General features: G+C 55.5%; 2 protein-coding genes across 3 annotated transcripts in view; one reads left to right on the top strand and one right to left on the bottom strand.

Annotated features, from left to right (window-relative positions):
• Positions 1 to 811: 811 nt before the first annotated feature.
• On the bottom strand, positions 812 to 12,302 carry EIF4A3 (eukaryotic translation initiation factor 4A3). Its single transcript, XM_027052530.2, has 12 exons — positions 12,069 to 12,302; positions 10,150 to 10,222; positions 9,520 to 9,586; positions 9,055 to 9,117; positions 8,336 to 8,468; positions 7,783 to 7,863; positions 5,463 to 5,604; positions 4,844 to 4,982; positions 3,972 to 4,087; positions 1,414 to 1,521; positions 1,193 to 1,320; positions 812 to 1,025 (listed from the first exon to the last, which is right to left on the bottom strand). The coding sequence occupies exons 1-12, from the start codon at positions 12,235 to 12,237 to the stop codon at positions 1,009 to 1,011; spliced, it is 1,236 nt and encodes a 411-aa protein (XP_026908331.1). The 5' UTR covers positions 12,238 to 12,302; the 3' UTR covers positions 812 to 1,008.
• Positions 12,303 to 12,368: 66 nt separating this feature from the next.
• CARD14 (caspase recruitment domain family member 14) overlaps positions 12,369 to 21,794 on the top strand; it is a 36,440-nt gene continuing 27,014 nt past the window's right edge. The window contains exons 1-5 of one of the 2 annotated variants that reach the window (XM_053212843.1): positions 12,369 to 13,294; positions 13,723 to 13,888; positions 16,050 to 16,276; positions 19,372 to 19,759; positions 19,996 to 20,045. The gene's annotated coding sequence lies outside the window, so the exon portion shown is untranslated. Of the gene's footprint in view, positions 13,295 to 13,722; positions 13,889 to 16,049; positions 16,277 to 19,371; positions 19,760 to 19,791; positions 20,046 to 21,794 lie in introns of those variants that run through there. The other variant, XM_053212844.1, reaches the window with a different exon arrangement.

The following is a 21,794-nucleotide window of genomic DNA, read 5'->3' on the forward strand; positions in this document are numbered from 1 at the left end:
TCTGAGTTCGGCTTCTCATGCGTCTCTCCTTCTGGCTTGCTTCCAGCCGTCCCCTCCCCGAGCCACGGACGAGGCCCCTCGTGCTCCCCTCCCTCCTCCACCCACACCGCGCTTGTTAAGCCAGAAACACTACGGCTGCTGACAAATCCTTCCCTCCAGCTGCTCGCCCGGGGCTCCCGCTCCTGGTGCGCAAACCCAGGGCCAAGCTGGAGTCAAGGATCTACAGTCTCTTCTGCCAAACCCCCTCCCTCCCGACCGCGAGAAGTGGGATCCGGCGCCCGGCACGGCGGCTGCTTCCTGGCTGCACGTGGCCGGGGCTGTGGTGTCACGGTCTCCACTGCCGGCACATAAGCACCCTGCACGCGCTGCATCGGACCCTGTGGGGCCCCGCTCCAGGAAGGGAGCTCGTCGGGAAGTTCCTTCCACACGCCACACGACGGTGATGCCCGGGGTCGGAGTCGCCGGGCGAACTTTAGGAACGTCTCAAGCTCCCCACAACCGTGGACGTTCGACTGCTACCATCTCGACCCGCCTGGGGAGGTCTGCACAGGCGGCTGTATCACCACTTCCGTTCACCGACAGAGACAGAAAGCAGAGTGAAGCGACCCGACCTGTCGCCCAAGATCGCACAGCACGTTACTAGAAGAGCCGGTGGCACCTGAAGAGATATAAACCTGGGGGGCACCTGACTGGCTCAGTCGGTGGAGCGTGCAACTTTTGATTTCGGGATGGTGACAAGCCCCAGGCTGGGTATGCAGATTGCTTCAAAAAGAAGTATAAAAAAAAAAAAACAAATTAAGAGTCTATGGGAAAAGTTTTAAACGTTTAATGAAAAAAACTCCAAGCATTATTTACACGTGGGTAAGAAAAGAACACCGAGGGCTCGCCTGTCCCAGGGGCTGTCGCCAAGCTCACACAAACCCCATCACCCGGAAACCGCCCCCGCACACTTCCCGACAGCGGCACGAGGTGGGCGACGGTCGCCAGCTCGTCAGCGCGGTGGGCTCCTCAGATCAGGTCAGCCACTGAGGGACAGAAAGGCACGTGTGAAGGAAGGATGCAAACGGGGTGCAAACGTGTAAACTGAGCTACAGGCTCACAACGTATTCTAGACACAAACAAGACGGGAGGGGGAGGGCGAAGGGGACGGCGAGGGCGGGTGCCACACATCCTGGCGGGCAGGCCGGCTCACCGTTCATGGGCATCTCGTCGATCTGGGTGGAGTAATACTGCTCGATGTCTCTCAGGATACGGATGTCGTCGTTCTTCACAAAGTTGATGGCCACCCCCTTCCGGCCGTAGCGGCCCGAGCGCCCGATTCTTCGAGGGCAGAGCAAAACCCCTTCAGTACACACAGCAGGAAAGGGGAGGGGACACCCGCCAACGGGAGGCCCACGGGAAGCCCACCCCTACCTGTGTATGTACAACTCTCTGTTATTGGGCAGGTCGTAGTTAATGATGAGGGACACCTGAGGGACGTCCAAGCCCCTGGCCCAGACGTCCGTGGAGATGAGCACACGGCTGCAACGAGAGAAGGTGCTTGAGGCAACCACCCCAGTCACGGAAGCTTAAGACTGGCTACGGGCGGAAAACACGTCAGGTCACCCTCACACCGGCCCTCCTGCGGGCGTGCAGCGTCAGGGGCGGCACCGGAAAGACCTGTCCACGAAGGGCCTCGCGTCTGTGGTTGTGCTCAGTTCACGCGCACCGTCTGATAAAAAGAGTTCTGGTAGCTTCTGCTGCACTATGTTTAACTGTTTGAACCCAGTCCCGTATCAACAACTGGGAAAGACGACTTACTTCCGCCTAGAGGGGAGTCAGGGCTGGTGGCCTCTGGACCTTGGCGCAGGCTTTACAGCGTGTTCAAATTTGAAATGCAACTCACAGTGCTCTATCCTGCAGCCTGGGCAGGATCGGACACGCCACGGGCCACCACGTCCAATACCGAGGCCACCAGCCCGCCTACCCATCGAGCACGTGCAGCGCGGCTGGCCCGGAATGAGATACTCTTTAAAGTGCAAAATACACACAGGATTTTCAATGCTCGGTACAAAAAAAAAGCAAAAAACACCTTAATTAGTATTTTTAACGCTACATATTGCGAATGTTGAAATGACATGCCCCGTTGAGTCAAATATCGTATTAAAAATCAACCTCGCCTGTTTCTTTTTGTCTGTTTTAACACGGGTACTAGGAAATCTCAGATGTGGCCTGAACTATACATTTCTATTGGACGTCGCTGGTCTAGAAGCATTCAAGTTAAGGGACAGCAACACAGGAGAACGGAGTTCAAAACAAAACGGGGAGGTGTCACTGCCCCATAATCACCTACAACCGCAGCCCCAGAGGGAGAGAGAACAGGAGCCCAGCCACACAGCGGGGCAGGAAGCCGGACAGCAGCCCAGCAGGAGGAAAGACCAGAGCCACACGGACACATCAGAGCAGGAGCCGCTGAGACAGCGAAAGACAAGCGGGGGTGGGGGGTGGGGCAGCAACGAGACTGCAGGCGACTTCCCAGAATTCTATCTCAGCAAGTTTCTCCTTCGAGATAAACACTTCTAGACAAACTAAAACGGACACTCTGTCATTGGGTCACTGGAAGCCCCAAACCAAACAGGTAAAGACATTCTTCAAGGAGAAGGACATCCATCCCAGACAGAAGTTCAAAGACAAAAAGTAAAATGATAGTATCCGTCTGAACGTATGTACGTTTTGTCATATAAAGCAAAGGTGTCCTGTGGAGTTTGTGATATTATAAAACACGTGACCACCACCACGGCTTTCTAGAAATGCAGGGGTCACTGAAGCCTCTGGTCTCTGCAGGAGCAGGGACGAAGGCCCACGTGCCAATCACAACAGATGTGGAGGATGGAGGCACAGAGCGCTACACTCCTTCAGGAGAAAAGGAATGAGGATATGAAATCCAAAACCAGGGCACCTGGGGGCTCAGCCGGCTTAAGCGTCCGACTCTTGATTTCTGCTCAGGTCATGGTCTCACGGAAGCCCCACATTAGGCTAAGCACTGAGCACGGAGCCTGCTTAAGATTCTCTCTCTCTCTCTCTCTCTCTCTCTCTCTCTCTGCCCCTTCCCTGCATGTGCACATGCTCTCTCTCAAAATGAATTTTAAAAAAAGGAATCAGAAAAAGAGCATGAGAGGTATACGCACTGATGAGATGATTAACTCAAACGTAGTTTCGTCGGCATCAAACAACACGGGACGAACTGCATCCCAAGACAGCGATCAGCATTCTAACGACGAAGAAAACCAACCAGAAGCCACCGCGAGCCGTGTGCACAGCGCACACCTGCAGCTTCGGGCGGCACACGGAGTGGGGGCGGGGCGCATGAGGGGACCCGGCGGGGACACCCACCCCACAAGGCGGCCGGGCCGGCCTCACGGCAGGACTGCCGAGAGGCAGCATTACTACGGATGGAGGGATGCTTCTGTGATGAAGGCTAACCCTGCAGAAACCCAACAACTCTAAACTGGTGGGCACGACGGCCTCAGGACCCATCGAGGACACGTCGAGGACACACGGAACTCAGAGCTGCACCCACAGCTCCCTCGCTGCTGCAGAGACAGTAAAGAGAAACAGAGGGGAGGGTGCGGAGGGTCCGAAACGCAACCAGCAACCGAGCCTCCGGGGCACGGCGACCACGGGGCGCTCGGCCTGTGCACACGCGCACGGGGCATCTAGAAGTGAGCGTGTGCCGGGCCGGCAAGCAAACCTGGGTACACGCTACAAGGAACGACGCCACATGCTCTCCGACCACAGCGGTACTCGGCTAAGACCCCAACACAAAAGCACCACCGGAAAACCTCCTTACTCGGCAGTGAAGACCCCTACCCGCCCCCCACCCCCAAGGTGATGGCGGCTCCCCCCAGTCTAGCGCCCCCGCAGGGCTGCCCACGCCCAGGAGGCAGGAGGCAGGAGGGCACGGTCTGGGGCCGGAAGTGGCGCCGACCCACCTGGCGCCGGACCGGAACTCCTTCATGATGGACTCGCGCTCCTTCTGCGGCATGTCGCCGTGCATGGACGACACCGTGAAGTTGGCCTCTCGCATCTTCTCCGTCAGCCAGTCCACCTGCAGGGCAAAGCAGCAGCCGCCACCGTAAGCTCAGAAACCAGACCGGGGCGCGTGCCGCGGACCTCAGCTCAGTCGTCCGCGGAACCAACGTGAACGCTCAGCGCTGGGGCCCTTAACACGCGGATCGATCACAGGGCGCCTGGGGTTTGGCTCAGCGGGCTGAGCGTCTGACTTCAGCTCAGGTCACGATCTCACACGTTCGTCTGGGTTCGAGCCCCGCGTCGGGCTCTGCGCTGACAGCTCAGAACCTGCTTGGGATCCTGTCCCCCCTCTCTGCCCCTCCCCTGCTTGCTCTCTCTCAAAATAAACCTTTGGGGGGAAAAAAAAAACAACCTCAGAGGAATCTTTACTAGACGTGTGGGAAATGTTTGCCCAGCACATATCGGGGCAAAACTCCTCTTACTGGTTCCGTGTACGTTTCTCAAGGGAAAAAAAAGGCCATCTCTCACTATTCTCATTTGAAACTTAAATTCAAATCTTCTCTGGAAGGTGGCCGACTCCTTCCTGTCTGGTCCACCTGCACGACAGCGTCACTTGGGAGCCTAAGAAAACCCAGGCCCGGGGCCCCCCCTAAAGCCAATGACATCCGTGTGTCCAGTCCTGGGACCAGCGTGAACACGTCCGTACAGCTTCCCTGGCCACGCCCGCCCGTCCCCTTCTGAGCCACCACGGGCAAGGTCTGGGCTGCGTCCCAAAGAGAACCAAGTTCAGTTTTTGCCACGAGAACACTGAGGAGCTAAGGTGGCTACGTACCTTCCGTTTGGTGTTACAGAAGATGACCGCCTGAGTGATGGTCAGCGTGTCGTACAGGTCACACAAGGTGTCGAATTTCCACTCTTCCCTCTCCACCGCTACAAAAAACTGCTTGATGCCTTCTAGGGTCAGTTCATCACTGGAGGACAAAGGCACGTCCCGGGAACTCATTCCTCCACCAAGATTTCAGGGCGCACACAAGCCACGCACTGTTCCCAGTGCCGGCCCGGCCCGCGGCAGCCCCTACCCTCCCGGGGGCCAGCACCTCTGCTGCACGGGCCCGACCAACCTGCGCCTTCAACAACTTGCACACCTCGTATTGCACATTTTGCTCCCACGGCAATGATGGACAAATACCGCCAGCTAGCTCGTAAATTTGGAATCGCAGAGCCAAAAGAGAAGGCCCGTCGTGAAAGCTTTTTTTTTTTTTCACATCCAACATGGGGCTCGAACTCACAACCCCAAGATCAAGAGTCCCACGCTCCACTAACTGAGCCAGCCGGGTGCCCCAAAGCTGGCTTTTCAAAAAAGAATACAAGAAACACTTTACACGTTTTCAGACCCAAACACCAGCTACGTGGCCTGTGGCTGCGGCACCCGAGGCGCGGGGCGTGCTTACCGCTTCACCAAGATGCGGATGGGGTCCGTCATGAACTTGTTGGTCATCTCCAGGATTTCGTGAGGCAGCGTGGCGCTGATGAGCACCACCTGTGTGGCCGGGGGCAGGTACCTGTACACGTCGTAAATCTGCTCCTTGAAACCTGGGACAAAGGAGGAGACGCGGAGAATTCTGAAGGCCACGCGCTTGGACACAGAGGTCGCAGATGTGAGGCATAAGGTTTCACAAAGAATGTCTTCCGCGGAGCCGGGAAATCCACGCACCCCTCTCTGCCGTCTCTGGGGGTTGTGGCCCCACCCCGACAGGCCCGGATGCCGGCCGTGAGGAGCAACAGAAGCCCCGGCCCTGGGTCGCCCACGACCTCAGACGCCTGCTGGCGGTCACCGCTGCTGTCGGGCTGCTGTGAGGATGTGCGTACGACGTGGCCAGATCTGCCACGTTTTAAGAGAAACCAGAGATCCGGATTCGGACAGAACAATCTCCCGCATACGTGGGATCCTTAGGGGTGTATGTCACCCGTCAACCACACCTCGACTGGTGGGACCTGGCCCACGGGCCACCGCAACGCGACCTCCACTGCCCTGGGCAGGACGGGGTCAGCAGGCGAGCCCGTGAGAATGCCCGCACGGGGGGTCCCGGCCTCCAAAGGCCCCTTAACAGACCGCGAAGTCGTGACCCCACAAATGACAGAGCCCAAGACCTGCGTTTCTAGCAAACCCCCAGATGATGCAGACGCCGTCCGTCTGGAGACCTCGCTGTGCGAACGGCCGCCCGAGGGGCCGCCTGCGAGGAGCCGCCCGCAGGCGACGCTTCCTCAAACGCTAAGGAAGCTGCCGGAGTGCACAGCGGTGACCGCGCCGTCCCCTAGAAGAGCAGGGCCTCCGGACAGAGGGGCGCGGGGACAGCTCCTCACGCAGCAGGAGCCCCGCAGGCCCGAACACCAGGAAGACCGGCGGGAACCGCACCTCAGCCACTGCGTCTGTCACCTGGTGACCCCCCCCCCCCCCGGTGCGGGGGCAGGGACTGAGGGGAGGGTGTGTGCAGGCAGCGGAGGCGTGGACACACGGAGAGGTGCTCTAACGGGCGCTGGACCCAAAGCATCTGTCAGGTCCCATTTCCCTGTCACCGTACTGACACCACAGCCGCCACCACCGAGGGGGGCGTCACGTATCTGTCCTCAGACGTTTTGGTAGAAACACGTGAAAATCCTAAAAGGTACGCGTGAAGTCTAAAAATTTACTTTAAAACGTAACTGGGAAAAAGATCAGCCTACGAATCTGGGTGGCTCAGTTGGTTGAGCGTCTGACTCTTGGTTTCTGCTCAGGTCATGATCTCACGATTCGTGGGATCGAGCCTCGCATCGGGCTCTCTGTGGTCAGCACAGAGCCTGCTTCAGATCCTCTGTCCCCCCGCCCCCCATCCCTCCCCTACTTGCTTGCTGGCACGAGCTCTCTCAAACGATATTTTTTTTAATGTTTATTTCTGACACAGAGAGAGACAGAGCATGAGTGGGGGAGGGGCAGAGAGAGACAGAGACATAGAATCGGAAGCAGGCTCCAGGCTCCAAGCTGCCAGCACAGAGCCCGATGTGGGGGCTGGAACTCACGAACCGTGAGATCCTGACCTGAGCGGAAGTCGGACGCTCAACCGACCGAGCCACCCAGGCGCCCCTCAAAAAATAAATATTAAAATTCTTTTAAAAAGGGGGGCAGCTGGGTGGCTTTGTCGGCTGGGGTCCGACTCGGTTTCAGCTCAGGTCATGATCTCACCATTTGTGGGCTCGAGCGGGACTGTGTGCTGATGACACAGAGCCTGCTTGGGATTCTGTCTCCCTCTCTCCCTCTCTCTCTGCCCCTCCCCTGCTCGCTCTCTATCCCTCTCCCAAGACAATTACGTAAACTTTGAAAAATATCTAATAAGATAAATTTAAATCGAAATAAGAAAGTAAAAGCCTAGACAATCAATAGGACAGCTAGCTAAAGAGATCACAGAACCTCTAGACAACACAACATGCTGTTACCAGAAACCCAGACTCCCTGTCACAGCCGCCAGGGCCCCACGGGGCACAGCAGGCATCTCTACGCGCCCCGCCTCGACCGCGTGCCTCCCCACCTGCGCCAGCCCCGGATGCACGGGGAGCGGTGGCACAGGGGTCCCTTCCCCACCGCGGGAAGGACAGGGTGCAAGTTCTATGTTCGTAGTCGCGCCCGGGCCGAGCGTTTCTGCTCACGCGGAGAATGCTTGTGTCAGCTGCAGGTTTCCACCTCATGCTGTGAAAACGTAGTTAAACGTTGGGAGAAAATTATGCTCTAGCTCATACCTTTATTCAACATTTCGTCAGCCTCATCCAAAACCAACATCTTGATAGCACGTGTCCTCAAACTTCTGCGCCGAATCATGTCTACGGAACCACAGTTAAAAATAATTAGACCTCAAGGGACACCTGGGTGGCTCAGACAGTTGAGCGTCCGACTTCGGCTCAGGTCATGATCTCATGGTTCATGGATTCAAGCCCTACGTCGGGCTCCGTGCTGGCAGCTCGGAGCCTGGAGCCTGCTTTGGATTCTGTGTCTCCCTCTCTCTCTGCCCCTTCCCCGCTCACATTCTGTGTGTCTCTCTCTCTCAAAAATAAATGAACATTAAAAGAAAGAAAAGAAAAGAGATAATTAGACCTCAGGCTACAAGGAAAGGGCCAGCCGTTCTGGCTGTTCTTCACAATTTTCACGGCATCTCAGAGACCTCTGTCCACCTCCTACATGTCACCCATGTGCAAAACTGTGACGCAGCATGGCAACGGGAAACAGTCCCAGGCGGTTTAAACGCCACTTGCGAACCCTGTTGCGTGCGTGACTTTTACAGACAGAAGCGCTTACCAAAGACACGCCCGGGGGTGCCGGCGACGACGTGCTGCCCGTAGTCCAGCTTCCTGATGTCCTCCCCCACATTGGTGCCCCCGATGCAGGCATGGCACTGGACGTTCATGTAGTCACCCAGCGCGAGCAGGCCCTGAATTCAAACGAGGCTCACGTTCGTGCAAAGTCAGAGACCTCGCAGTGTTCCCAAAACGAAAGTAATTTCTACTCCAACATAAGATGACCACCGAGAGTCATTTATTCTATTATTTACACCATAAAGCTACAAAAAGACCCACTCTCCCCCTTCTACTCTTTTCTGTGCCAAAATGAAGTCGTTTTGCTGGCTTATTAGTACAAAAGCAGTACATTTCAATTACAAAATGCCCCGGAAACACATAAACCTCATAATCCTAGCCACCCAGAGACAGTATTAACTTCTTAACGTGTATCGAGCGTTTATAGTGTTTTAAGTATAAAAGTTACAACCGCTTAACTAAAACGAATCTTTTTCTGAGAAAAATTACAATTCTAAAACTGCAAAAAGCTAGGGGAAACACACCAGCAATGTTAAAAATGATTTAAAACATATCAGAAATTCACGTCACAAATGATAGGGATCAGGAAATAAAATTAGAGGAAACCAAAAAACAGGATTAGACTCAACCAACCAGTCAGCCTTTGACCACTGAATGAGAAAGCAATACTTGCAAATACGGCACCGCCTCCCTGGGTCTCACCTTCTGGATCTGCACAGCTAACTCCCTCGTTGGAGCCAAGATCAAAGCCTGGGTTTCACGAACCTGGTAAAATAATGTGTCAGAAAACAGAGAGTCCTCAGTATTTTCGAGGTATACTAGTTCAGCGCAGACCTCTTGGCAATGTTATCTCACGTCAACCGCACATTAGACCACACGTCTAACAGAGGTAAACGAACCCGAATGTGAGTTCAAGCGTGAACCCAGCAATCACGGGGTTTACCAGGCAGGACTGTGGCTTGCAGACAAGAATGTCCACTAATATATCTCTCGGTTTAAACGACAAGGAATTGATGACACAGTATTAGCTCTCGTGTGACTACACACCTAAGAACCTCTTAAGAAATCAGTTGAGTCGGTACAACCAAATAGACATTTTTCAAAGCTGCCCTTTTTGAACTGCAGTTAGAGGAGAAAAGGAAAGATCTCCTAGGAGCTGCAAATTACCTGAATATCCAAACACTGGAGGACGGAAATGCTGAACGTGGCGGTTTTGCCTGTGCCAGACTGAGACCTGTTCGAGAAAACACAGACCGAGGGTGTAGAACGGGCTCCCTGCTCCCACTCACGGCACCCCCACCATGGCATTACCCCCAGGGGCAGGTGCAGGAGCACCTGGGCAGCTTCTGAGCAGAAGCCCCACCTCCCGGAGCAGACCAGTGCCTCAACCGAAGGGCGGGGGCTCTGCGGGGTCACCAAGGGAGATCCAGTGTTACAGGTGGCAGAAAAGGAGAGATTCCCCTTTATAGAAATGTAATTCTTTTCTGTAATTTTGGACTAAAACCAGCCTCCAAAAATAATTCATCTTGTAACCAAGTCTTTAAGAATAAGGCAAATGGGGGATAAAGCCATTAAGAGAGTATTATAAACCATTCCACACGCCAACTGATAGGTAAGGCTGGCTAAAAATATGACGGCTTTCTAGAAAGGACAGGAAAGGAAAAGAAAAAACAGGAAAAGAAAAAAACAAGACACCCTGTGGATTAAAGTCAAGGAAAGGGTGAAAAATGGTCCTCCCAAAGCACTCTCTGCACTGGGCTGACTGGAGCCTAACCCCGTTTGGGGCCAGTGACGTACTGAGCGATGACGTCTCTGCCTTTAATTATCTGCTTGATGGCTCGCTGCTGGATGGCTGACGGTTTTTCAAAACCTGCAGAAAGAAACAAAGTTAGTTCTAACCACACACTGGAAGCTCCTCGGTATCCTTGTTTAAGCCCTCACCCCCACCCCTCCTAACCCCAAGTCCAACATACGGAAGCTCTCAACAAACAGCTGGTGAATGAACCGGGCTGAACCATGTTTTTATACTAACGTGGATCTCATTTGTACAAAATCCTTATTTAAAAACACCGTTGCAGAATACAGAGACCTCAGTCAGATTACCAAGACCCCCCAAAAAGTTAACGGTGGCACTCCCGGACCCTGGGCGGGGGCTCACCTTTGACTCCCAATTCTTTCTGTGCTATTTACAGTCACTTGCAGAGCTATTCTTTGCGTTACTGTTTGAACTACAAGGAAGGGAAATAAGTCCAGTGGCTCTGCAGCCGCCCCTGTTCCCTCTCCGTATTGGTCTGCATGCTGCCCAAGTGTCTACACTGCATTTACTCTACTGCCTGGGTCTTTCTGCGGGGTCCACACTGTGCCCCTTCCACTCGTGGTGCAGCTATACAAACTAGGACACCATCCCCTCTACGTGACTGTTACCGGGGAACGAGGCTACTCTGAAGGCGTAAAAGTATTTTCCAAGTAAACAAAAGTTTATGTACAAAAAAATTTTTTTTTTTTAATTTGGGGCAGTCTTTTAAAATACAGTACCACTTCCATTTAACATAAAAACTATAATAGATGACTTAAAACCCTCATCGTGACCAAGCACGTGGCTGGGAAACTAAAAACGGTGTTTGGGGCAGGGATGTCCCGGCTGTCCGGAGGCAGGCAGGACTGTCAGCCTCGCAGCAGGCGGGGATGCGCTGGCACTTGTCACCTCCCATCCCCTCAGCACCCTCTTTGCTGCCTAAACTGCCAGAACATCAAGGACTCCTGGGTGAATGACAGCCCAGTCCCAGGCGTTAAACACAGATGCTGATCACTCCCATCTGCACTGCCTCCCCACCCCAACTCTTCCCAGGCTCCCAACTCGGGCAACTGCCTCCCAACATCTCCAACTGGATGGCTTACAAGCCCCTGAGATTCACCTCGCCCAGGACAGAACTCCCGACTCTGCCTCCCTCCAGGGCTCCCCACCTAAGCCAACAGCACCACCACCCACCTCTGCTGCTCACATCCAACCCATCGCCACCGCAACACCATCACCTCTCCCCTGCCTCCTCTCCAGCCTCACCTCTCACCTCCCCTTAAATCCAGACTCCCAAAATAATCTCTGTACCTGCAAATCTGACCCCTGCTTAAAACCCTCCAAAGGCTTCCCACTGCACTTAGAAATAAAAAACTCTTCATCACCTCACACAGCACGCTGTAAGATCTGGCCCTGTCTGCCCCTCCAAAGTCGCCCCTGGGCTCCCACCGCAGGAGGCTTCTTTCTGTGCCTGGAACGCACGGACTCAGTGCCGCACGGTCCTGGCACCAGCCCTTCCCTCTGCCCGGTCCTCTCACGACGGGCTCCTTAATCCAGACCTCAGTTCAAATAGTAGCCCCACTACTCCCCCTGCTCCCCGCGTCACAGCCATCACCACTGCCTGAAGCAGCCTCGGGTCTAGGCACGAGCCTGCCGGATTCACTGCCAAACCCTTAGCGCCCAGAGCAGCGCGGGTCCCTAGCACCTACTAGATACAAGCCCGTTATCCGACGCATGAACGGCTCCCAAGTGCCCGGGAAGACTTCTCAGCCTTCGCTGGACCCGGCACCGTGCTGTGCACCGAGGACGACGCGCCGAAGCCTCCGACACCGACACGGCGGGGCCGCGGCATGCTGGGCCCCGGGACTCCCTCCTGGCCGCGCCCCCGCCCTCGCCGCCCGGCCACCCCGCGGCCCCCGACCGTAGGCGTAGATGCCGCGCAGCAGGTCTTCCCGCAGGCCCATGGTGTCGAACGTGGGCGTCACGTCCACCTCCTCGCTGGTCTCGAATTCCACTTTGGTCATGTCCTCCTCTTTGAGCAGCCGCTTCCGCGCCGAGCCCGAGGTCGCCATCGTAGCCGTGGCCGCCATGATCCGAGTCGGCTGAGAGCGGGGCGCGCGCCGCAGCGGAAAGCGGAAGCAGGGCCCCGCGCCGCCGGCGCCAGGAACTGACGCCACCGCGCGCGTGCGTACGAGCGTGCGTCGGGGCCGCGTCTCGGGAGGGGCGGTGGAGCTCCTCTTCCCCTGAAGAGGGAAAGGGAGGGGGTCTCAGGGAGAGAGGCGGTGCTGCTGCCGCTGCGGCTGCTGCTCTCGCGCGTTTGAGCTGCCGCGGGAACTCGCGAGGGGCGGGGCCCCGCGGGGCCCCGCCCACCCCTTATAAATAGGGCCGAAGCGTCGGGCAGCCGGGGCTGGTTGGAATGTGGGGCTGGTGTTACTTGTTGCGTTACCGCCGGGACGGGGGACCCCTGCGCGCGGGTGGGTGGGCGTGGGGATCCCGCCAGCGGCAGCCGTCGAGCCAGGGCCCCCGGCCGCACCCTGGTTCCGCTAAGGTCCCGGCCGGAGCGGAGGGCGCCCGCTCGCCGCGGGAAACGGCGCTGCCGCTCAGTGGCCCTGGCCCCCGATGCAAAGAGTTTACTTTTGGAAAGCCTCGCTGCCGGCTCCGATTAGGTAGCCGGGTTTTAAGCCTCTAAGGAAGAGTCCCTGCCGCCGGTCGAGTGTGTGAGGGCACGACCCCCGGGCTGCGCTGCACCTGCAGCTCCCGGGCCCCGCGTGCGCCACCACGCCTGCCCCGCAGAAAGGGAACCCCGGAGGGCTCGGCTTTTGTCGCCCTGTACCCGAGAGCCATCCCTGCGTGTGACCCTTAAACTTGCCTAAGTGCCTCCAGGGCCAGGCTCGCTCACTCGCTCGCCCCTGGACCGGCATCACCTCCCGACCTGGCTTCGTTCTGTGTGCTTTTAATTTTGTGAGGCTTACACTCCCTTTCTCTTTGTTGGCTTGGCTCGCATCACTGGGCATGTGTTTAACCCACCACCTCTTTCCAAGGGTGCTAGAACGCTCTCCTGTTGTGAAGGTTAATTTAGTTGTTAAGTGGATAATCATTTCTTCCACGAAACCAGACACACGTAAAGCGCAATGTGTTGCTGTATAGGTAAGTGACGCCTGCCTTCTGAAACACCCACACTAAGGGCAGAATATGTCTAAACTCTAGGAGGTAGTTGATCCGATAAGCATGCCTCGTAAGAATGCCGGTGTTAGTCAAATGTTGAGTATTTCTAAAGCTGACTCACTTTCTTAGACTTTGAAATCCGTATGTATCGTACAACACAGCACAGTTTGCAAAACTGTCCGGCCTCAGAGAGGATGCTGGATAATCCACTGCGGAGAAGACATAGCAACTTTATTTTCTTTCAAAGACACTATAAGAAAAGGGTGTAAAATATCTCATTAATAACTTTTATGTTGACTGTGTGTTGAAATGGCAATATTTTGGATATACTCAGTTACATAAAATGTTGTTTCAATTAATTTCACTTATTTTTAATCTTAATTTTGATTTTTGATGGTTATTTTCGAGAGACAGAACACAAGCAGAGAAGGAGAAGAGAGAGAGGGAGACACAGAATCCAAAGCAGGCTCCAGGCTCCGAGCTGTCGGCACAGAGCCCGACACAGGGCTCGAACCCACAAACCATGAGATCATGACCTGAGCAGAAGTCAGACGCTTTACCGACTGAGCCACCCAGGTGCCCCTCTTTTCTTTTTTTTAAATGTTTATTTTTTATTTTTATTTTTGAGAGAGAGACAGAGCACAAGTGGGGGAGGGGCAGAGAGAGAGGGAGACACAGAATCCGAAGCAGGCTCTAGGCTCTGAGCTGTCAGCACAGAGCCCGACGAGGGGCTCGAACTCACGGACTGCGAGGTCATGACCCGAGCAGAAGTCAGACACTTAACCCAGTGAGCCACCCAGGCGTCCCGGCTACTAGAATGTTTTAATCACACTGTGTATGATATTCCCATTGGACAGTGCTGCTCTAGGTATCTAGCACGTAAAATAACCTTGCCAGGAGTGGGGGAGAGAGTAAATAGAAGACTACAAATTCTGACATCAATGGGGAAAGGAAGAAATTCTTGCATTCCTACTAAGTGCAAAGGGGAGAATCAACTCTTGGCGCTTGCTCAGAGACTTCACCCTAATTCACAATCCCCCCCCACCCCCCCCCCCCCCCCCCCCCCCCCGCTTGTCTTCCGCCTTCACACTTTTACGGCATCTTATGCCATTGTTCCGGCAAGGCCCTTTGGCTGTGTTTGAATACACATCTTAAAAGCCTCTTCCTTTTGTTTGGGACCAATAACTTTTTGACTTTTTAGGCCAGAGTCCATGGAAAAGGACCAGAGGTGGGGTGGGGCGGGGGGGGGGGGGGGGGGGGGAGATCAGTGCAGTCTCTCATAAGCAGCGCTCTCCAGGGAGCAAAGGGGAACCAGGCAGACGTGGTCTTTGTCCCTGAGGCTCGCGTAATCAGATGGGATGACACCCGCCCCCCCAAAATACAGTGAGGTGTAGGACACAGCGGGGGTGCACCTGAACATAACAGGCAGGTCCCCCTTGGTGGCCAGGAGGCCTCTGGGAGAATGAGGGTAAATCCACTCTGGGGAGCTCGGAGTTCAGTAGATGACAGCAGAGCCGTGTTTTTATCACGCGGGACAGGCGGCTCTTGGTAAGCGCGGCCGGGAAAAGAGTCACTTCGGGAGATGTTTTCCTGCTCCAATATTGTGCTAGTTTCACGAAGCCTATGCAACGTGCCCCAAAGGGTCAGCAGGATCTGAAATGCATTTTGCTTCATCACCAGTAGCAAATGTAACTGGTTGGTTGTATACTGAGAACACACCCTTAGTCACTTGCTCTGGCTGTTGGCCTCCTGTTTCCACGTCGCTATGTTGCGCTGGGCGTAAGCATCTGCTTACAAAGCAAGAATTGACAACCCTGGGGGGCGCCTGGGTGCCTCAGTCGGTTGAGCGTCCGACTTGGGCTCAGGTCGTGATCTCAAGGTTCATGAGTTCGAGCCCCGCGTCGGGCCCGCTGCTGTCCGCGTGGAGCCTGCTTCGGATCCTCTGTCCCCCTCTCTGCCCCGCCCCTGCTCACACACCCTCTCAAGAATAAATAAACATAAAAAAACACGAATGGACAGCCCAGCTTGGCCCTCAGTACACGTTTCCACTGCTCGAACATGCAGATTAATGTTTCCATTCTTAATAGACACCTCAATTACAATTCCAGCTACAAGCTGCAGAGTAGAAATGGCTCCACTCTGAGTCCCCTAAAGAGTGGATTTCGATGGCTTCTCACCTCCGGGCCCTTTATCCCAGGACTTCCTGTCCCCACAGGGGACCCACCCATTCTGTTTGGGCACGGTACCCCCTCTTTCTCCTGCGCTTCACTTCCCACACCCTTTATATTTGGGGGAGGGAGGCTGCCCTACCTGATTAGACTAACGTCAGGGAGGGCAGGGCCCCGTGTCTGTGTTTTTCCCCATCCTGCCCAAGCACATAGTAGGTGTGCCTGGGTGTGTAGAGCAGGAGGGCAGGGGGACCGCGGGACGGATCCGGCTGTTCGGGAGCAAACTGAGCTCATCCCGGAGCAATGGGGAACACAGGGACAGGTCGGTGGGCTACACCACAGGAGCCCACCCGCTTCTTTCTTGGTACCTGTGTTAGACCCATGGTGGAGACCGTCAAAGTGGCTTGTCTTGTCCAGGGGCAGGCGGAGGTTTAGGTTAGCACTGCTGGGCTGGGCTGGGCTGGGCTGGGCTGGGCTCCCATGAATCATCACCATAAGAGCTGATGCCCTGAATCCCAGGGGCTGTCCCCAAAGATGGACTTCCTGCCCTCCCCACTGTTCCTCTCTAGGAGTGGCCCTCTCTTACCGTGCTCCCGAACCCACTGGCTGGAGCCTCGACTACACCCTGCCAGCGTCCGGCATTTGGGCGGTGAAGGTACAGGTGCATAGGAGCATCTCTGTGGAGCAGGCGCTGGTCCGGGAGCTGGATTGGGTGGCGGACAGGACAGACAGCCCTGCCGGACAGAGCTCGTGTTCCATAGGAGGGCAAGCCCAACACAACATGCAGACCAATAAGGTAATTGCAGGTTTTATCATTGCTGTGATGCAAAAAAAAAAAAAAAAAAAACAGAGTGGAAGAGAGGGGGTCGCTGATTTTCTGGGTGACTGGAGGAAGGTGTCGTGTAAGTTGTTAAGGGAGGTGGCCATGGAAACACCCCAGGGAGGAGTGTTCCAGGAAGAAGGGATGACGAGTGTGAACACTCCCAGACAGGCAGGGGATCAGTACAAGAGGGGGACAGGAAGCCAAGGTATTGGTGGCATCATGAGCGTGGGCAAGTGTGGGGGTGGGACAAGAGGCGAGCAGGGCCAGATCATAAAAGGTCTTACAGGCTGTGAGTGGAGTTTAAATGCGTTCCAGGGGCGCCTGGGGGGCTCAGTCAGTTAAGTGTCTGACCCTTGATTTCAGCTCAGGTCATGATGTCACCATTGGGAGCGTCAAGCCCTGTGTCAGGCTCCACAGTGACAACATGGAGCCTGCTTGGGATTCTCTCTCTCCCTCTACTGCTTGTGTGCTCTTTCTCTAAACAAAACAAAACAACAAGACAAAAACACTAAATGCCACTGAATAGTTCACTTTAAAATGGTTAATTTTAGGGACGCCTGGGTGGCTCAGTTGGTGGAGCAGCCGTCTCTTGATTTCGGCTCAGGTCACGATGTCACAGTCCGTGAGTTCGAGCCCCGAGTCAGGCTCTGTGCTGACACTGATTCTGTGTCTCCCTCCCTCTCTGCCCCTCCCCTGCTCGTGCTCTGTCTCTCTTTCTCTCTCAAAAATAAGTAAAACCTTTTTTCAATAGACGTGGTTTGGCTGAGTTAGATTTGAGATGCCCAGACATCCGAGTGGGATTGACAGGCAGATGATTGCACGTAGAATGGGAAAAGCAACAGAGAATGACCGGTTTTATCTGCTCCCATGGAAATAGCTGCTTCCTGCCCTCCTCGGCCCACTCTCCGAACTGGTGCTGGCCAGAGGTGGGTGTGGGGTCCACGCTGCCGGCTCTGTACCCGAGGGGGGCTGTGGGGTCCACACTGCTGGCTGCACACCAGAGGACAGCCTCAGAACCACACCCAGCCCCGCCCTGGGACACTCAATCTGCCTCCAGCTCAGCAGTTGAGAAGCTGCCTACAAGTTCTGGAATCCTCCCCAGCATTAGTCGGAAGAGCGAAGGAGCATAGCCCCCATTTAGGTACGTCATCCCCTGTTTGGAACCTGCCCCTGAGGGCCGTGGGCTGGTACCTGGACTCCTGTTCTCTGGCTTCTGTTTTGGGTCTGCCTTTCTCCATATGGGACCTTCACGTACCCAGCACCTAGCACCCGCACCCCCACCGGCTGCCAACGTCATGATTGCAAAGCAAGCCCAGAAACCTCCCCACTCACACTCCCTACGTTTTACGGATAAAAGTATCCCCCAGAGGTGCTCTGTGGCCCCGCGCAGTTCACAGTGACTATTGATCACTCTGTGATCCTTTATCGATCACATCTCTGGGATGTGGTCACTAGGTGGCGCTGTCCCCATGCCTACCGGGTCCCCCCACCCCAACCCACTCCTTGGGTGTCCCTCCAGAAGACACTCTTTCAACCAAACCAGAAAAACAGTTAACAGAAATACTGCTTTCTTGACCTTGGAAGTGTGGGGAAATTGTCAGTCGGGGTCCACCCGACGTTGCCGTGGTGACTAAGAAATGGTTTTTGGCCTCCTTCTGAGCTCATGGCCCTTTGGGAACCGGGGGCTTCCTCAACTCTGTTCTGACAGCTCTTTTGAAATTTCTGCTTTTTAAAAAATATGTTTTTATTTATTTTTGAGAGAGAGAGAGAGAGAGAGAGACATAGAACAAGAGGGGGGCGGGGCAGAGAGAGAGGGAGACACAGAATCCGAAGCAGGCTCCAGGCTCCGAGCTGTCAGCACAGAGCCTGACACAGGGCTTGAACTTGTGAATTGTGAGATCATGACCCCAGCTGAAGTCAGACGCCCAACTGCCTGAGCCCCCCAGGCGTCCCTTGGTATTTCTGTTCTTTACCAAAAGAACTTACAGATAAGCAGAGGCTTATTGAGGATTCAGCCACCTTCCCTGGCCTCCTCTTCCACTTAGAATGCTGGCATTTCTTTGAGCTTTTTATAACTACCTAGAACTTTCCGTGCACCGGGCATGGTGAGAAGCGCTCTCCCGCCGTGATGCGGGTGCCACTATTAACCCCACTGGGCAGGGAAGAAAGCCAGGGCTCAGGAGTTAAGTAACCTGCCTAAGAGTCCCGGCTGAGAGTTTGTGTCCAAATGTGACCCCAGGTCTGCGCTCTGGCCCCTCTTCCCAGGCGGCCACAGCCTCCTCCTTCTCCTCGCCTCATTCTGTTGCTGTTCTGCCATGAACTAGCTGTGTGACCTTGGGAACTGACCCTTGTCTGTTGGGATGATGACCTTTAAGGTCCTTCCTGCTGAGCCCATGGAGTCATGATGGAGCGTCACTGTTCTGGGTGTGGGGACACAGCAGAGAACAGGAGAAACAAGGATTCTTGCCCTCTGGAGGCTACAGGCTCGTGGTGGGGAGGCAGGCACGAGACCAACAAGGAACAGGAATGTTTCACATATTCAGAAGCAGTGCGTCCAACAGAGAAAAATGAGGCAGGGAAAAGAGGAGGGAGGGATAACCAGAGTGGGGAGTCCGTGATTTTAAATAGAGTGGCCCGGAAAGACCTCTCTGGGAAGATGGCCCTTGAGTGCAGTCCTAAAGGAAGTGAAGGAAAGAGCATTTCAGGCAGACGTAACCGCACGTGCAAAGGTCCTGGGGCTGGAGTGTGCCTGGCGCTTTCAAAGGCTTTTGAGTAGGCCCCTGTGTGTGGAGCAGGTAAATGGATATGATATCAGCAAGTACAAGATACACAGGGCACTGTGGGTCACGGTGAGGATGTGAGGACAGAAGGAAATGACCTTGCCCTGGCACATCCCCGAATGAACAGCCGTCTTAAGAATTGGCCAGAAGCCGGGGTGGGGGGTGTTGTCGGGGCAGCAGACGGAGGAGAGGTCGTTGTAGAGCTCGGGGCATGTTGGTTCAAGCGGTGAGAAGTGAGCCAAGACCTTTGTCTAACCCTAAATAGTAGTTATCAAATGCTGATTTTAGGGGGGTGCATTGGGATGCCTAAGACATCCCCACAACCGACCATGAGAACCAGAGAAAAATCCAGGACTTATCCTGAGGGATTGACGATGCGCTGGGCTGACTGCTCACAGAGAGAAGATTCCCAGCACCCCAAGACCCCAAGATTCTGCATCACCCTCTCAGTCACTGCCTTCTGTGGATTCCGGGGTTCTTACAAAAGCAAGCATCCTCCCTGCCGTGAGATCTGCAGAGACCCAGGGCAAGGCGCAGGCTCTGTGGGCAGGGCCGGGACAGACGGAAGGACCTGTCAGACCTGCTCGTCGGCTGTTCAGCCCGTCGTGGGTCAGCCTGCCTTTGCTTCTCCCGGACAAGGAAGGCGAGGGCATGGAGTCTGTGCCCGAGAGAGCAGGTCAGCATACAGGGAGGTGGAAGGTCGGGATGGGGTCCGGAGCTGTCCGGGGGGGGGCTCCTGCCTCGTTAGGAGTGGAGGTGCCTGCCTGTGGACGAGAGGAGGGAACAGCTTGTCCCATCTGGCTTGGTTACATTACTTGAACATTCTCTGGTGGCTCAGTGCCGCCTTGGCATCATGGGCCGCGATGGATGAAAGAAACGCTCTGATGTGTAATCTCTACATTGTTGCCCCAGGTGAAAGGAGGGGAAGGAAGGTTCCTACACCCAGCTGCCTGCTGCTGGTGGTAAGGACACAGCCACACATGGAAACGGGGGCACTGGAGTGGGCTCTTAGCTGAGGGGTGCAAGAAAGCACCTCTTCCTTCGCTGAGTGACCACTGGCCTCACCCACCATGCGTGCAGGTCACCGGATGGTCTGAGCTCTCGCTGACTCACGTTCTCCTGTTCTGGAGTCCTGTGCGTGCATCTGTGCGTGTGAGCGAGTGTGAGCACGTCTGCGCGCACGTTTTGCAGAGTTGAAAAGGTCTAGAGGGATCTCCGGGGTAACTTTTCCTCACCGTTGGGACTAAGGCCTATTTAAACTGGAACCGAGGGGCGCCTGGGGTGCTCAGTGGGTTGAGCGTCCAACTCTCGGTTCCGCCTCGGGTCATGATCTCGCGGCTCAGTCCACACTCAGCCCGGAGCCTGCTTGGGATTCTCTCTCCCCCTCTCTCTCTCTGCCTCTATCCCGCTCTCTCTCCCTCTCAAAGTAAATAAGTGAACTTAAAAAAATAGAATACATCAGAAGCGAGTTGCAAAGACACTCCTACGTGTTTTCTTGCCACTCGGGGTTTCATCGTCGGCTGCTTCGCCGCACAAAGGATGGGCTGTGATGGCTGCCACCCAGCTACACCCCCTTACCCGGCCCCGGTGTCCCCAGGGTCCCCAGGGTCCCAGGAGAGGGCGGCGGTTGGTTGGGGTGTGGAGAGTCCTGGGGAGACCTCTGTCTTCATCTGCTCTGATGCTCTGTGCTCCCTCCGATGGGGCAGGGTCTGTGGACAGTCGAGTCCTAGCAGACCCTGTGTGGGAGTCCTGCGAAGTCTGGGGCCAGGCCCGAAACCGAATGGACCCGGTGCTCACCGTGCGGCCGGGAGTGCAGCCTGGGGTCCAGGTTCCTGCCTCCAATCGGTGCAGGGTGCGTGCACCCCCAGGAAGGTCCGCCCACCTCTGTGGAGCTTCCTCTAGTGGAAGTCGGGGGGAGTTTGGGGTGCCTTCGCCTCTGCAGACTCCGCCCGAGTTTTCTTCTCTCCAGACGAGCAGTTAGCGGGGAGAGAGTCCTTGAGACCCTTCCCTGGTCCTGTCCCAGGGTCCCGTGCCCCTCTGCCCTGCACCACACCACTCCATCAGTCTCAGGGCTCGGCGGCCAAAGCTCCCCTCAGTTTGCGGCTGCTTTATATAAATATATAAAATTCTGGCTCCCTTTGCGAGGAGCTGGGGCAGAGGGGTCCCCTGGGCCTGCTTCAGGCAGCACGTTTACCACTCGCACGGATTTTGTATGTTGAATCTGACCCAGACTCTGAGCTGGACGTGTGGGAGTCAGCTGCGCTCATGAGGTGTCATCGATGTTACGGAACAGGCGCTCCTGGGGGCGCAGGGCAGCTGAGGGGGACTCGGATGCTGGGCCGAGCAAGCATCGGGACAGAAAGGAGGGGGCGTCAGGGAACATCCCAGGGCAGAGGACGAAGCTCGGCTGAGGGCGTGTGCAGGCCTGGCATGGCCCAGAAGACGGAAGGAGGAACGGGGGGCTGGTGTCCCATATGTCGAGGGTGGCAGGCATTGGCCTCAGGGAGGCGGGGGCAGGGCGATCCCCTGGGTTCCTCCTCACCACCCACCCTCCCCTGCATCCGGGCAGGGCGTGGGGTCGGAGGGAAGCAGGGTGTGGTTGCTGACAGCTCTGTGGTCTTTTTATTTGAAAAAAAAAAAAAAAAAGACGTTATTAAAATGTAATTCATATACTGGACAACTCAGCCATTTAAGGGGTGCAGTTTATGGCT

This window comes from Acinonyx jubatus, chromosome E1, assembly GCF_027475565.1.
Source record: "Acinonyx jubatus isolate Ajub_Pintada_27869175 chromosome E1, VMU_Ajub_asm_v1.0, whole genome shotgun sequence".
Lineage (NCBI taxonomy): Eukaryota > Metazoa > Chordata > Mammalia > Carnivora > Felidae > Acinonyx > Acinonyx jubatus.

Bases quoted from the DNA above. Each gene is read 5' to 3' on its own strand.
- EIF4A3 (XM_027052530.2), bottom strand. From the start codon at position 12,237: ATGGCGGCCACGGCTACGATGGCGACCTCGGGCTCGGCGCGGAAGCGG. The intron at 10,223-12,068 runs GTCGGGGGCCGC...TTCTTTCTGCAG, and splicing joins GCGCGGCATCTACGCCTACG to GTTTTGAAAAACCGTCAGCC. The intron at 5,605-7,782 runs GTATGAGCTAGA...CCTTTGTCCCAG, and splicing joins TGACGAAATGTTGAATAAAG to GTTTCAAGGAGCAGATTTAC.